The sequence below is a fragment of the Alnus glutinosa genome, chromosome 9, assembly GCF_958979055.1.
Source record: "Alnus glutinosa chromosome 9, dhAlnGlut1.1, whole genome shotgun sequence".
Lineage (NCBI taxonomy): Eukaryota > Viridiplantae > Streptophyta > Magnoliopsida > Fagales > Betulaceae > Alnus > Alnus glutinosa.
The window spans coordinates 8,684,051-8,700,176 of NC_084894.1; the positions used below are offsets into that span (position 1 = coordinate 8,684,051).

At 35.5% G+C, this 16,126-nt stretch overlaps 2 protein-coding genes across 2 annotated transcripts; both read right to left on the reverse strand.

Annotated features, from left to right (window-relative positions):
- Positions 1-663: 663 nt before the first annotated feature.
- On the reverse strand, positions 664-3,895 carry LOC133876730 (uncharacterized). Its single transcript, XM_062314983.1, has 8 exons — positions 3,473-3,895; positions 3,201-3,387; positions 2,981-3,114; positions 2,773-2,885; positions 2,429-2,675; positions 1,700-1,779; positions 1,539-1,588; positions 664-812 (listed from the first exon to the last, which is right to left on the reverse strand). Exons 1-8 carry the CDS (start codon positions 3,875-3,877, stop codon positions 664-666), a joined length of 1,365 nt encoding a protein of 454 aa, XP_062170967.1. The 5' UTR covers positions 3,878-3,895.
- Positions 3,896-9,341: 5,446 nt separating this feature from the next.
- On the reverse strand, positions 9,342-12,887 carry LOC133878193 (uncharacterized). Its single transcript, XM_062316707.1, has 9 exons — positions 12,445-12,887; positions 12,173-12,359; positions 11,953-12,086; positions 11,745-11,857; positions 11,401-11,647; positions 10,778-10,933; positions 10,511-10,590; positions 10,386-10,435; positions 9,342-9,620 (listed from the first exon to the last, which is right to left on the reverse strand). The coding sequence occupies exons 1-9, from the start codon at positions 12,847-12,849 to the stop codon at positions 9,472-9,474; spliced, it is 1,521 nt and encodes a 506-aa protein (XP_062172691.1). The 5' UTR covers positions 12,850-12,887; the 3' UTR covers positions 9,342-9,471.
- Positions 12,888-16,126: the final 3,239 nt, after the last annotated feature.

Here is a 16,126-nt window from a genome sequence, read left to right on the forward strand (position 1 = left end):
ATCTGCTTTGTTGCCCGGAAATGTATGTATTAGAGCTGTAAACGAGTCGGTCTGAGTTGAGTTTTGGCAATCCTGGACTGGTTCGTTTTAAGGAGAATTTAAATGAGTCGATTCCGAGCTCGAGCCGGGCTTAAGGTCGACTCGTTGGGGGTAATACCCTAACTCGGGATCGAGCTTGGGACTATTAAGTCAGTCCTCACGAGTCGATTCGAGTGCTCGATTCGCTCGAGTCGACTTGAGCTCGAATCAAACCCAATAAGTTGTTTTAGGTTCGATTCGAGCCCGAGCCTGAACTTCGGGTTTAGGGCTTGGCTTGTCGAGCCCTAATTGGGTAGCTCGGCCCAATTAGGGCTCATTTAGTTCAATAATAATTGGAAAAAAAAAAAAAAAAAAAACAGAACCATAAATACCAATATATGGATCCCTATGTATGCATTAAGTAATTGCATGACTCTAAAAGGCATAACAAAAGAACAAGAGAAATAAAATTGGTCCTTAATTCATATGTTAGAATAGGTATAGTTAGATAAGAGATGAATAGTTGTAACCTCGCATTATTGATGTTCGAATTGTAAGGTTGGCTAGTGAATATAAATACCAATATATGGATCCCTCAATTGATAGAGAAAAATATTCTGAATTCAATTATTTCTGACAATCATATCATATAGGAATGTGCTGTTTGAAAGCCAAAAGATCAGCCTGGTACTTGGCAATCCATTTTTCAATTATCTCGACCTCTGTCTGTCTTTGCTTCACCAACCATTTCGGGTCACTTTCCTTTGCCTTGTGTATGTCCAAGCAATGAGAACCTGGAGAAATTGGGCGTTTACTAGGCTTAGGTAGTCCTAAACAATCTCTTGGAAAATTGTATGACAACATCATATGACATATATAATTTTTCTTTCTTTACGATGGTTTCTTTGTCCCTGTTTTTTAGTGTTCTTTTTTAATATTAATGGTACTCTTCAGACCCCTTTTTGGAAAAATTTCACTGATAACTCTTAATCTTTTATCACTTTTAAAATTAAGTACTCAAACTTTAAAAAAGTCAATTTGGGGTATTCATATTTCAATTTTTTTGAATTTCAAAAACATCCGTTAGAATTTTTCGTTAAATTCTGTTAAAATTTCAAAAACCTTTTTTTTTTTTTAAAGGAAAAAAAGAAAAAAAATTGCAAGGATTCAGGTGTTAGTCAGAATTTAATTAACGGAATTCTCAAAAATAGTTATGCCTGAATCTTTGAAATTTTTTATAATTTTTATTAAAAGAAATATATGGGTATTTTGAAAATTTTGATAAGATTTAACGAGAAATTCTAATGGAGGGTTAAAATATTTAAAAAAAATTAAAAAATGGATACCTTAAATTGATAGTATTTTTTAAAGTTTGAGTACTTAATTGTAAAAGTGATAAAAAAATTAAAAATTATAAATAATATTTTCCCATTTTTTTATTTTTAAAGTGGCTGATATCATAGGCCACTTAAAAAGTTAAAATACTTTACAATAATTAACAACTTTGCAGAGGTGAGTACCATTAATTGTAGAGACGGCGACGATGCTGTCTGATATGTCCTCCAAGACCCTATAATCAAAGATGGACATAAATGATGACTAAGTAGATACAAGAGTTGTAAATTTGCACGCTTCCAATGAAAATGAATGATTGAAAATTTGAGTTGTTTATTTTGTTTACCCTCCACTACTGTAAGGATCTTTTAGCCCATTGGAGAAGATGATGTTGCTTGCAAACCTTTGGAGAATCAGTTTTATGTCCTGCAATTTCATAGTGTCAGAAGCACCGATATATAGGATTATCAACGAGCTGCAGCATCAGCTTATTACTGAAGGAATCATCAGAAACAATTTTTAAATGTTTCAAAAAGATATATAATTAAGAACATACACGACCGCCGTAAAAAGTTGTCACCCAGTGAGGCCGAGGCTGGACGCCATACTTGCTGTTGCACTCATTGATGAATTTGTTTAGATTAAAAGGTGCTGGAGGGAACATAGAGTCATTGCTATCATGGCCAATGGGCATAACCATCTCACTACATGACTGTACATATATATATATACACAAGTCATTTAATTATAACCAATTCAAAGCCAATGCCACGACACTCATGTTTGTATATATGTAGTTGAATAAAAATTCTCTTCCCTTTCTAAGGAGAAAAGAAAAGAATAGGCATCGATCTAGCCGCAGCAAAAACATTATGAAGGGCTTAAAGATTCCATATTATCACCACCAGTTAAATATATCTTACTATTTCAAAATTTTATTTTATTTTATTTTTTGTAAGTATTAGCTTAATTTTATAGTTTTATAACTTTGAAAACGTGTTTCCAATATGATTTTTTTACTTATTCATATAAATGAGGTTAATGTTATGGTTAAATCTATAATTGAGAAAGCTACCTGCCATTTCCACCCTTCATTTGTTTCAGTTGGATAATTGTATTCATTCATGTTATGGCATGATCGGTTTCCTTTGTAAGCAACAACAGCCGCATATATTTGGCCAAGAGTATCAGTTCCAACAGTTGTTCCATCAATGGCACTGCAGATAACACTAACTGGGTATTTTGGGGGAGCATTATATTGAGCTGCTTCAGTAATTATACTCTCCAAATAGTCCTTCAGATCAGAAGATATATTTAATTGACTGCGAAGACAGAAGTTTAATTTCAGGTTTATTAATTAATAGAGTTTAGAGCTATAGAATAGTACATGATAATGAGGAAAAGTATAGTACTAATTACCCGCAAGTATTAAATCTCTTGCTAAGTGTTGAAAGACCATCAGGTCTGGAAGCAATTCTATCAATTTCAGTCCATGATTTTTGGATGGTTTCAAAGCAACTTTGACTAGTTTCCTGCACCGGCCATCGCAGTAATTGCTGTAAGTTTTTGAAGGCTTTAAACATAATTTAACATAAGATCTCAAAATATAAAAAAGTTGGTGTGTTACTTTAAAATCCTTGGTTACTATAGAGTAGTATCCAACTTCCGGTGAAATGCCGTCAAAGTAAAGGATTGGAGCTGAAGAAGCTAGAGATCCAAGAACAATGTGTGGATACTTTAGCCGAAACCATGCTGCAAGCACTGCAAAATTATGTAAAAAAAAAAATATTCAAGACAAAGGATGAAAAAGTTAGTGACTGAGAAATGGATTTATAGTGATCACTTACTTCCTCCATAGGAGCCTCCAATAGCGATTATTGGAGAATATTCCGCAGATAAATTTTTCTTTACGTGTAAGAGCACAGCAGCGTAATCTGCTATAGCCTGAGCCGAGTTGAAATAACCACGAGTGCTCGCATTCTTCAAAGCCTCTTTCATTGATCCAAATGGTACCGATTTCCCATAGTACCGATGCTATTTATTTAGAATACAACAATTTCTCAGTCTATGATTGCAGTACCTAACGTGTCAAAACTGCCATAATTTCACTTTTACGTACCTCTATGAAGAGCTGGAGGGCCTTAAACCGGAGGGCATTATCATTGAGAAACCCAACGGTGGATAAATCATGATCCAAAGATTCTTCTGCGCCAAGATATGCAAATATTGGTGCGTTGGAATCCGCTCCACCCCAGTACTTGAAGTTGATAACATATCTTTGTTGAAAAGTGGCGTAGCTTTCAGGCCTGTAGTTGAAGTGATCGAGCTGTTGGGTGTAATAAAATGTTTTGAAATCCTCGGCCGTGTCGGATGAAGAATATGTGGTTTGAGGTTCATCATGTTGCGATGTTCTCCGTATAACTGTTCCAAGCCGAGGAATGTTAAGCTGCGTCGCAGAAGCCCAGATTGGGAAAAATAGGAAGAGTATAGAAAGTGATTGCGATGAGTATCCAAGAGACTCCATGGCCAAGACTCAAGAGGTTCTCTTCTGTAAACCTCTCTTTCAAGTTTCAAGTTTTAATGTGCTTAATTGGGACATATTTATACAAGAAGACTTAAGAATGTCTTGTCATGGAGTCTACGTACGTATATATATATATGATGAAATTAATATTGTTGACGTAATAAATTATTTTAAAAAAAAAATTGTTTTTTTTTATAAAATTTGTTGGAGTTGGTTACAACAAAGACTAATTCAACAGTTGAGATTAAGTATATGTTAATGTTAAACAGTCAGATTTTAATGACTATTGAATTAATATTTATTTTTTATTAATTTTAAAATTAAGTGTTAATGAACAACAAGCATTTAAAGTGCTGAATTGACACTATTTAATCCACTACAGACCGGTTTTAATCACAATGAAATTTTTTTTCTCTTTTTCTATCTTTCTCGAAAACCCTTCTACAGTTTTAAAATTCTTATTTATTTCCTTCCTAGAATATGGGGAGTCAAATTTAAAAAAAAAAAAAAAAAATTATGAGTAAAATTGAATTGATTTTTTTTTTTTTTAAAAAAAATTTGACAAAAAATTTTGGTGGGGCCGGTGCCGTAGGTCCACCCCTGATTCTAGTGGACGGACGCGGGGAGGCGACTCGGTCAAGCAAAAGTGATCGTGGTCATTAAAGCAGGAGAAATAAAATAAATAAAATAAAATACGATTATATGAACTACTTTTGCGCAAGCAAAGCTTGTCGTGCTCATTGGTTGTGACTTGTGAGTTGTCAAAATAACTGACACAGATTAGTTGGTTTCACCTATTCCTTCATCTTCCATTGAATTTGATCGTGGAAATTTATATCCAACTTGTTTCTACATTTATATCTATCACATCCAATTGATCAAAGGTACCTATGTATGTCTACCTAACTACGCAAATATTTATTTCTTTTCAGCAGACATAAATGTATTTTTGTTTTCACACCACTCTCTTTTATAGGGTAGGTAATGTATACGAAGATCCAAAATTGTACACTCACTATACACCATCTTATATGGGGAGGAGTCTACTAGGATATAGAATTCAAGACCTGATTGATACGCAACAACTGTTGTGCATGCTTCAGGACCTATGTGGTGGGTGCACAATAATTGTACATCTTTGTAGATATATGAGGTGAGACCCATCCCACCATATAGTTTTCACTTGGAATGAGTCCTACCTCATGTCTTTGGAAACTTGCACAACACAACTGTTGTACAAGAGTCTTTTTCCTTTAGGACCCAACTCATGTGAGTGGGTGTGTAATTTTTGGTGTTTTTCTAACACTCCCCTATGAATATTAGGAAAATAATTTTTTTTACATCATATTACCTTACACCAACTCTACACTAAGATACATACGTGTGAAACTTATGCATGTGAGTCCCTTGTGCATTGATCCCACACCCAATGTGTCTTGGTGTAGCATTGATGTAGAGTAATGTGATATAGAAATAATACATCTCATGAATATTATGTGACATAAGGGTATCAAAGTAACAATTTAAGATATATGTATATATATATTTTTTTCTTTGGATAGCTCTCAATTTGGCTTAAGAGTTGTAAAAAAAAAACTACAGCGTCTGTGTTGTAGTTGTTTTAAGGGTCTAGATTTAATTTCAATGGTTTGATAAGAAAGAAAGAGAAAGTAAAATTAATTTTGAACCCTTCAACGCAAATCCTCTAATGCTTACTTTGTTAGGTTGAAGACGTACAATGGTTGGCTTTTTTCTTATGCTCAATTTATTTTGATGTTGTAAAATATTTTCAACGAAATAATTTTTTTAAAAAAATAATTTTTTAAAATAATTTTTTTAAAAAAATAAATTTTTAAAATTATTTTTTAACATTTGACTCTTATGAAAAAACCACCGACCGTGAAAAATCACGGGCGGCAAAATTCCGTGATTTCCCACTCTCACTTGTGTTTTTAATTTTTAAACAAATAAAATTTCTCTTAAAGCGTTTGGCACTGAGAGCTGTGCACCGAGAATCGAAGCTGCTCGGCTCGAAGAAGCTTCGGGTATCAACCGCCTCAAACTCTGCATCTTTCTCTCTCTCTCTCTCTGTGTGAGGAACCCTTGGACGAAGAAGAATTGTACGGTCTTCTCTGTAAGCTGGTTCTCAGTGCACTCTTCGCAAATAAGGCCTAGCTTGAGGCCCATCTTGAATATCTGGGTCTATTTCTTGTCAATTGTTCAGCCCTATGTATAGTTTTTCCTTTTGGGCCCGGAGTGTATGGATGAAGACTTTAAGTGGTGGGCTAATATTTTCTGAACATTCAGCGTTTTTTTTTTTTTTTCCTCCTAGTCACGTGGTTGTAAAGATTTATTTGGAATTACTATTTTGCAAAAAAAAAAAAAAAAAAAAAAACATGGAGTGTTTGGATTTGCATTTTAAAAACTGTAAGTTCTAAAAAGTGTGAAAAATATTGTGATTTTTGGCAGCAGGCTAGAGAATGCTTATTTGAAAATGCGCAATTAATTTAAATTAAACATACAATTTCTCACTACAAATATTTGGTGTGTCAATTACCAATTAAGATTTCCTAATTTGCTTTGTTGCTTGGGAATGTATGTATGGTAGGCTTGTACAAACAGAGCGGTTAACTGCCTTGTAATCACATAATTGTATTTGAAGGTTGTTATAAAAAACTGTTAACTGCCTTGCTCTAGGCATAAGGGTAGGGGTAGGCGGTTAATAATCGTTAATCGTCTACCCTTATATAAGGGTAGGGGTAGGTGGTTAACATAAAAACGACGCCGTATAATATGATTCGATTTTATCTAAGATGATATCATTTTACATAGGTTTTTAACAAAATAAAAATATCAAAATAGAGTTTCATCATATTTGGGGTTAACTTGAGAGTTGAGACTCATTATTATTTGGATCAATCCCTATGATTATAAAAAAAAGGCCTTATATTATTTAAAATAAGCCCAGAAAAGAGGTTAGGAAAAGCACAAAAGCCCATATATAAAAAATCGGTTATCAACCATTGGTTATAAAATAACCGTTAATCGTCTAAGTAGAGTGGTTGCAATTATTAAAATACAATATTAATCGCCTTAGACGGTTGCGGTTAAAGCCACTAACATCTAACCATAACCGATTGCATAATTGTTTTATTTCCACTTTAAATAAGAAATGAATAAGTTTGCGTTTACCTTATTTCCCTTATTTGCACTTTTTCTACTACTATCTCTTCTTCTACAACAATTTCCATATTGACATCCTTTTCTTCCATGCCCAATCTTACGTCCCCAGCAATTCTCCACCAGCTGGCCTCCATATATACATATACCCAGTTTTCCCTCAAAAAAATGTCATCATCACTAGATCGACCTCCTACCACTCGTTTCACTGTTCTCCATCTCTTCTGCAAAACTGTCATCATTTCTAGCTTTCCACCTCGATCTTCCTTCTGATCACTGTTCATGTGCTTTGCTTTTAATTAAACATGAATATTGTTAAAAGAAAAAAGAAAGGCCAATGCAGATTTGTGATGAACATATTGGATATGGTAGGCCAACCCAAATTGTCAAGTGCGTGTTGCACATGAAGAACTTGCACCATAATAGTGGACGACTGAACAACGTGGAGAACTCAACTCATGCCTGTTCTTTTTGACTCAGAAGCATCACACAAACACACACACGTATACTTGCGTTTTGGCTTTATATATAATAGTGGGAAGGTGCAGCACTCTTGGCCATTAATGTTGGACCATAAAGGCCAGTGCAAGGGTCTCAAATCATGCTTCTTCAAAAGGAGAAAAAAAAGATTGAAAAAACCTGTCAAACATGGACAGTTGAGTCAGAAAGAAAGATAAAAAAGAATAATGACATAGGGTTGGAAATGCACTAATGCCTTATCTATATATGCAGTCCAAAGGACCAACATCTTGAGAACATCCTTCATAATAGTTTGAATTGCGGATCCCATTTGCCACCATATATGTTTCTACAAGTCATTTTACTCTCGCCCGCATTTCTTTTTTGAGAAACGCTACATCACTTTGAAGTGTATGCTATCTGATATGACAGTAAAAATTATTATTAGATTTTGGGTGAATTACCATTAATTTTTATTTTTTTTAAAAATTTATTGTAATTTTAGGGTTATTTTATAATTTTATAAAGTTTATAGAGGTATAAGAGTCATTTTACTCTTTGACTGTTCGATATAACCTCATATCTTAGGGGTGAGATTGTAAAAAATTGAAAGTTCTTTTTTTGTTTAACTTTGAGAGAGAGATTGGAAAAGTGATGAAAGTTCAAAAGGGTTAAGCGAAGGTTTTCCAAAAATTATTAAATTCATCTTTAGATTCAAAATTCAATGACAATTTTCGATCATGGAATATATATAACATTTCTCTTCTTTGCTATATATATATAGGTACCCCTTTGATAAATTCGTTCTTGAGATATATGCCTTATCACCTGGGAAAAGAATTAATAAGATAATGGACGTTATCTTTGTTGAATTATTAGGACTCCAACACTGTGTATGCATTAAGTAACTGGCTCTTAAAGGCATAACAAAAGAACAAGAGAAAAAAAATTGGTTGATAGAAATCATTTGAGATAAATGTTAATTTGAATCCCCTAAATCAAAGAATTTAGATGATTTGATTATCGTAAATTAAGGGATTTGTGTTAACCCTAATTTAAGGGATATGTTTGTACTTGAAATTATTCAAATCACATGTAAATTGAACTTTATAAATAGAGCCTTATACTCAGATCAAATAGCAAGGAAAGATGTAGTTTATAAAGCTTTAACGTGCAGATGTAAGTCATAGATCAAACCATACACCTTAATCTTTGTGTTTTATCTCGTTTCTTTTACTTGTTTTATATTATTATTAGTTTCTATACTTAATCAGGTGGCATGATATGGGAAGCGGTGAGATAAGATTCCTTTCCGGCCCTTACTTCCCACACAAATGTAAATAATGTAATCATAAGTACTAAATGGACTTTAAATCCATTAGGAACTGGTGGAATCCACATAAGGAAACTATAGACAAAGATTATTATAATTGTAATAATTATTTCTTCCATTTTCTTACCATATCATGCCCAATAATCCATCTATAGGATACTTGATATCTTTCAATGATTTCAAATTGAACTTCAGCAAATTAAATTACTTTGGTTCTCTAGTCTCAGCTTCCATTATTCTTAATTTAAAATAAAACATATATGGAGCTCCATCACCTCATATCATATTATTGTTGAAGCACAACTCCATTCAAAGCAGAGTTCTATAGTAAAGACTGTTAAAGTTCTAACTTACAGCGTTAATGACAAACATCCCAATAAAGACAATGAGAATAGCATTCATAGAACTTGTAAAGTTGAAAATAATGATTAGATAGTTGAAGAGATCTCACATCTCATTAATTCATATGTTAGAATATGTATGTATAGTTAGATAAGAGATGAATAGTTGTAGCCTTCTATTATTAATGTAGAAGTTGTAAGGTTGTCTAGTGGTTATTAATACCAATATATGAATCCCTCAATTGATAGGGAGAAATATTTCGAATTCACATTTCTCACAATCATATAGGAATGTGCTGTTTGAAAGCCGAAAGATCCGCCTGGTACTTGGCAATCCATTTTTCAATAATCTCGACCTCTGCCTGTCTTTGCTTCACCAACCATTGCGGATCACTTGCCTTTTCCTCGAGTATGTCCAAGCAATGAGAACCTGCAGAAATTGGGCGTTTACTAGGCTTAATTAGGTAGTCGTAAACAATCTCTTGGAAAATTGTATGACAACATCATATGACATATCTAAATTTTTTTCTTTTCTTTATGATGGTTTCTTTGTCCATGTTTCTGTTTACTTCATTTGATTTGATTTTTTATTTTTTATTTTTTTAGTACTAATGGTACTCTTCGGACCCGTTTTTGAGAAACTTCACTAATAATTCATGATCTTTCATCACTTTTGAAATTAAGTACTCAAGCTTTAAAAAATGTCAATTTAGGGTACGTATCCATATTTCAATTAATCGTTAGAATTTTCCGTTAAATACTGTCAAAATTCGGAAAATTCTCAAAAAAACTTTTTTTTTTTTTTTTTTTTTTTTAGGAAAAAAAGAAAAAAATTACAAGGATTTAATTAGGTGTTACTCAAAATTTAACGGAATTTGCAAAAATACCCATGCCTGAATCTTTGAAAATTTTTATAATTTTTTTAAAAAGAAAAAAATGTACACAGGAGCATTTTGAAAATTTTAATAGGATTTAATGGAAAATTTTAACGGATGGTTGAAATTGAAAAATATTGAAAGATGTATTTCATAATTTGACACTTTTTAAAGTTTGAGTACTTATTTACAAAAATAATGAAAGATCAAAAGTTATAAGTGAAATTTGCCCCCTTTATTTTAAATTAAAGTGACTAATATCAGAGGCACTTAAAATACATTACATTAATTAACAACTTTACAGATCGAGGTGATAGTACCATTAATTGTAGAGACGGCGACGATGCTGTCTGATATGTCCTCCAAGACCCTATAATCAAAGATATATGGACATAGAATGGTGGCTAATTGTAAAAAGAAAATGAATAATTGAAAAGTTGTTTACCCTCCACTGCTGTAAGGATCTTTTAGCCCATTGGAGAATATGATGTTGCTTGCAAACCTTTGGAGAATCAGTTTTAAATCCTGCAATTTGACAATGTCAGAAGCAAGCTAGCTAGCACCAATATATATATATATATATATATATATATATAGGATTATCAACGAACGATCGAGCTGCAGCATCAGCTTATTAGTACTGAAGGACTATTCATCATCAGAAACAATTTTTAAATATTCCACAAAGATATATATATAATTAAGAACATACACGACCGCCGTAATAAGTTGTCACCCAGTGTGGCCGAGGCTGGACGCCATACAAGCTCTCGCACTCATTGATGAATTCGTTAAGATTGAAAGGTCCTGGAGGGAACATAGAGTCATTGCTATCATGGCCAATGGGCATAACCATCTCACTACATTTCTGTACACATATATAAACAAAGTCATATTATTATAATTAATTAACCAGTCAAATTAGGCTGATGCCACGCTAGCTACTCATGAATTCATTTAGATTCAATGCATATATGGTGTTTGGGTGTGATCATATCAATTAATGAGTTTTTTTTTTTTTTTTTTTTTAATACCTGGGGCTTCACTCCGACTAGATCTCCCGAACACAATGCAAAGTGCTAGCCAACCCCTTGAAGTTAATGTTATTGTTAGAATATATATATATATATATATATATATAATTTCCAGAAAACAAGTTAATATGCACAATGTAGCCCTATAAGCTATTTAGAGTGATAGACGTAAGTGTTTAATACTGAATCACCTGTAATTTTTTGTATCATTTTCTCTCTCTTGTTTCTACCTTTATTCTCATATTTTAGATTCTATACAAATCTCAACAGTTATAATTAAATGGAAAACTGAGAAAGCTACCTGCCATTTCCACCCTTCATTTGTTTCAGTTGGATAATTGTATTCATTCATGTTATGGCATGACCGGTTTCCTTTGTAAGCAACAACAGCCGCATATATTTGGCCAAGAGTATCAGTTCCAACAGTTGTTCCATCAATGGCACTGCAGATAACACTAACTGGGTATTTTGGGGGAGCATTATATTGAGCTGCTTCAGTAATTATACTCTCCAAATAGTCCTTCAGATCAGAAGATATATTTAATTGACTGCGAAGACAGAAGTTTAATTTCAGGTTTATTAATTAATAGAGTTTAGAGCTATAGAATAGTACATGATAATGAGGAAAAGTATAGTACTAATTACCCGCAAGTATTAAATCTCTTGCTAAGTGTTGAAAGACCATCAGGTCTGGAAGCAATTCTATCAATTTCAGTCCATGATTTTTGGATGGTTTCAAAGCAACTTTGACTAGTTTCCTGCACCGGCCATCGCAGTAATTGCTGTAAGTTTTTGAAGGCTTTAAACATAATTTAACATAAGATCTCAAAATATAAAAAAGTTGGTGTGTTACTTTAAAATCCTTGGTTACTATAGAGTAGTATCCAACTTCCGGTGAAATGCCGTCAAAGTAAAGGATTGGAGCTGAAGAAGCTAGAGATCCAAGAACAATGTGTGGATACTTTAGCCGAAACCATGCTGCAAGCACTGCAAAATTATGTAAAAAAAAAAATATTCAAGACAAAGGATGAAAAAGTTAGTGACTGAGAAATGGATTTATAGTGATCACTTACTTCCTCCATAGGAGCCTCCAATAGCGATTATTGGAGAATATTCCGCAGATAAATTTTTCTTTACGTGTAAGAGCACAGCAGCGTAATCTGCTATAGCCTGAGCCGAGTTGAAATAACCACGAGTGCTCGCATTCTTCAAAGCCTCTTTCATTGATCCAAATGGTACCGATTTCCCATAGTACCGATGCTATTTATTTAGAATACAACAATTTCTCAGTCTAAGATTGCAGTACCTAACGTGCCAAAACTGCCATAATTTCACTTTTACGTACCTCTATGAAGAGCTGGAGGGCCTTAAACCGGAGGGCATTATCATTGAGAAACCCAACGGTGGATAAATCATCATCCAAAGATTCTTCTGCGCCAAGATATGCAAATATTGGTGCGTTGGAATCCGCTCCACCCCAGTACTTGAAGTTGATAACATATCTTTGTTGAAAAGTGGCGTAGCTTTCAGGTCTGTAGTTGAAGTGATCGAGCTGTTGGGTGTAATAAAATGTTTTGAAATCCTCAGCCGTGTCGGATGAAGAATATGTGGTTTGAGGTTCATCATGTTGCGATGTTCTCCGTATAACTGTTCCAAGCCGAGGAATGTTTAGCTGCGTCGCAGAAGCCCAGATTGGGAAAAATAGGAAGAGTATAGAAAGTAAATGGAATGAGTATCCAAGAGACTCCATGGCCAAGACTCAAGAGGTTCTCTTATGTAAACCTCTCTTTCAAGTTTCAAGTTTTAATGTGCTTAATTGGGACATATATATTTATACTATAAGATTTAAGAATGTCTTGTCATCGGTTAAGATTAAGATCACTAATTCAACGGTTAAGATTAATAACCTGTTAATATCAAACGGTCAGATTTTAATGACTATTGAATTAACATTTATTTTCTATTAATTGTGAAATTACTAGCAGTAGATTCCCAACCATATTCCCTATATTTAGGAAATAAAACTACTTTTTGGTTTCCCATAAAAAAATACCCCACAATAGATTATAGTGCCTTTCCCTATATCAATTAAATATTATTTTGAGAAAAATATATATTAGCCCCCCAAACTACTACCATTTCTTCGGATGGCACCCTAAACAACCAAAGCTTGCACTCCGGCCTCCCAAACTACCAACTCCCCATTTTTTGGCCCCCTCCGTCAATTTATCTTGTCTAAATGGATAGAAATGAGTCACATGCACGACATGTGAGTTTTTAAGCCCAAATAACCCAAAAATACCCCTTTACTTACGCTTGAAAGTCATCCCGTATTTTTTATTTTTTGTTTTTCACTCCTTCGCAGCAGGTCGTCACCCCACACGTCGGTGACACCGCTCAACCTCACCTTCCGACAGCTCCAGCAGGTCGTCTCCCCACATGTCGGCGACTCCTTCCAATGTAGTAGCTCGGAGGAGGACACCGCAAAATCCTAGAGATTTCGACACCTGGAGTCGCTGAAGTTGAAGGGGAAGCCTAGGGCCGCAATGTTAAATCTGATACTGGAGGATTGGGGAGGCTATGTCATGCCCTGGGTTAACGAGATCGCCGTGTCGTTCATCTGCCTCAAGTTGCTTCACTTCTGGCGAATGATTGTCAGGGACTTGAATTTGGAGCCAGTCTTATAATGAAATGAACATTCCTAAACTACCACCATTTCTTCGGATGGCACCCTAAACAACCAAAGCTTGCACTCCGGCCTCCCAAACTACCAACTCCCCATTTTTTGGCCCCCTCCGTCAATTTATCTTGTCTAAATGGATAGAAATGAGTCACATGCACGACATGTGAGTTTTTAAGCCCAAATAACCCAAAAATACCTCTTTACTTACGCTTGAAAGTCATCCCGTATTTTTTATTTTTTGTTTTTCACTCCTTCGCAGCAGGTCGTCACCCCACACGTCGGTGACACCGCTCAACCTCACCTTCCGACAGCTCCAGCAGGTCGTCTCCCCACATGTCGGCGACTCCTTCCAATGCAGTAGCTCGGAGGAGGACACCGCAAAATCCTAGAGATTTCGACACCTGGAGTCGCTGAAGTTGAAGGGGAAGCCTAGGGCCGCAATGTTAAATCTGATACTGGAGGATTGGGGAGGCTATGTCATGCCCTGGGTTAACGAGATCGCCGTGTCGTTCATCTGTCTCAAGTTGCTTCACTTCTGGCGAATGATTGTCAGGGACTTGAATTTGGAGCCAGTCTTATAATGAAATGAACATTCCAAAAGGAAAGTAAGAGTAATATCCCGAGTGGAGAGGCATCTTGACAATTAAAAAGTATGGGGTTCTCTCTAGAAAATATTTATTTCACTCTTGGTAACCATAGTGATGATATCTTGACAAATCTAAACAATGTATAAAGGGAAGATCAAACAGCAACTAAAGTTGAGCTACAAAAGCTTTGGGAGGTATGAAATGTCAATAACCCATTAGCTTGAGAGGGCAAAGTTGAGAGCACTATGAACTTCGACACCAATCTGGGCTTCAGCTTTCTCCAACTCAGTTGCGGTCGAATTGAGCTTCTTGTTAAACTCTGCAAGGCCCTTTTGGACCAAGCTCGGGTCAATACGGTCAATTGGAACGGCCTTTATTGCAATTATGTTAGCAACAAAGTTAGCATAGATAAAAGCAAACCCACTACTAAGGAAATACTTAGTCGTGTCATTTCCTTCATGCATTGACATGATTCAAGGCTTCAGCTCCGCGATTGTAGGGACATGTTTGGGCAAAACAAAGCATGGTCTTTGTGCTCTGTTTTGGAGGTTTAAAACAGAGCATGGTCTCTTCAACGACTAGTCTTACCCACTTCTCAATACATAACCGCAAAGTCTTGCCCACTTCTCTATTTTTCAACCAATTAATGTCAAAGCGACGAAACCAACAAGTTTCCGTATGTTGCACTGTTGAATTCGTCTGCATGTTTTGTACACAGCCTGAAAGAACGGACACTGAAATAAAGAATTACTGGAAGACCACACGATTCTACTATCAAAATATGCAACGGCCAACTATTCTTCAGCAAAACACTTGATGCCAACCAAGATATCCGGCTCAAGAAAGTGCAAGAGCTCCTTGCCGAAACTCATCAAAGCAGCGTACTCGGTGAGGCTGTAGATATTGGCAGAGCGGCTTTCAAGACTACGCTTAATCTGTTATTAAACCCCATTTTTTCGGTGGATTTGGCCGACCCAAATTCTGACACAACTCGAGAGTTCAAGAAGATCGTCTTGAATGTCATGAAAGAGGCAGGGAAGCCCAACTTGGCAGATTATTTTCCCATGCTTAAGAAGATCGACCCCCAGGGCGTAAGGCGATGCATGACAGTTCACTTCGAAAAGTTATAGACCTCTTTGATCGCATGATTAGCCAACGGTTAAAGCAAATAAAAGTGCCCGTCTGCTTCTAATGTTTGGAGCAGTTGCAGTAGAACAATCTAGAAGATTATTATCCTTGGATTCACATTCGCAGTCGTAATAGAGCATTTGTTTGACAAGTGTTCAGTCGAGGATGTAGAACTCAATTAAGAGGTGGCAAGACGTATATGGTTCAGAAGAAACTCGATTCTGCATGAAGGGAAATTTCTCCACCCGCGAACTTGCTTCGTACAGCATGCATGTTTATTAATGATTATCATGCACTTCTGTCAAAAAAGGAAGACGTGGAGGATTTTAGAACTACAGAGGTGCCACACGGTCCAATTAGATGGAGTCCACCGCCCCCTCAATTTTTTAAGATCAATTGTGATTGATGCTGCCTTTGATGGGTGCAAACACTCGAATCGTCCAGACGAGCTGAACCGGATATAGGCTGCCAGTGGTCAGGTTATATACTGGGACGATCCACTAATTCCCAGAGAGGTTGACAACTTTCAGGCAATGGAGGCTGGAGATAGCTTAATTCCGTTCATTTCACGATGGACGTGCACTGGCGATCGATGAACAAACCCACCGCGCCGATGAAAATGCGAGTGT

What these genes read in the sequence shown, in the direction of transcription:
- LOC133876730 (XM_062314983.1), bottom strand. Translation starts at nt 3,877, where the DNA reads ATGGAGTCTCTTGGATACTCATCGCAATCACTTTCTATACTCTTCCTA. An exon ending in TAGTAACCAAGGATTTTAAA is followed by an intron (nt 2,886 to 2,980) that starts GTAACACACCAA and finishes TGGCCGGTGCAG; the next exon opens with GAAACTAGTCAAAGTTGCTT. An exon ending in CGCCGTCTCTACAATTAATG is followed by an intron (nt 813 to 1,538) that starts GTACTCACCTCT and finishes CAATTTCTCCAG; the next exon opens with GTTCTCATTGCTTGGACATA.
- LOC133878193 (XM_062316707.1), bottom strand. Translation starts at nt 12,849, where the DNA reads ATGGAGTCTCTTGGATACTCATTCCATTTACTTTCTATACTCTTCCTA. An exon ending in ATGAAGGGTGGAAATGGCAG is followed by an intron (nt 10,934 to 11,400) that starts GTAGCTTTCTCA and finishes ATATGTGTACAG; the next exon opens with AAATGTAGTGAGATGGTTAT. An exon ending in GATCCTTACAGCAGTGGAGG is followed by an intron (nt 10,436 to 10,510) that starts GTAAACAACTTT and finishes CTTTGATTATAG; the next exon opens with GGTCTTGGAGGACATATCAG.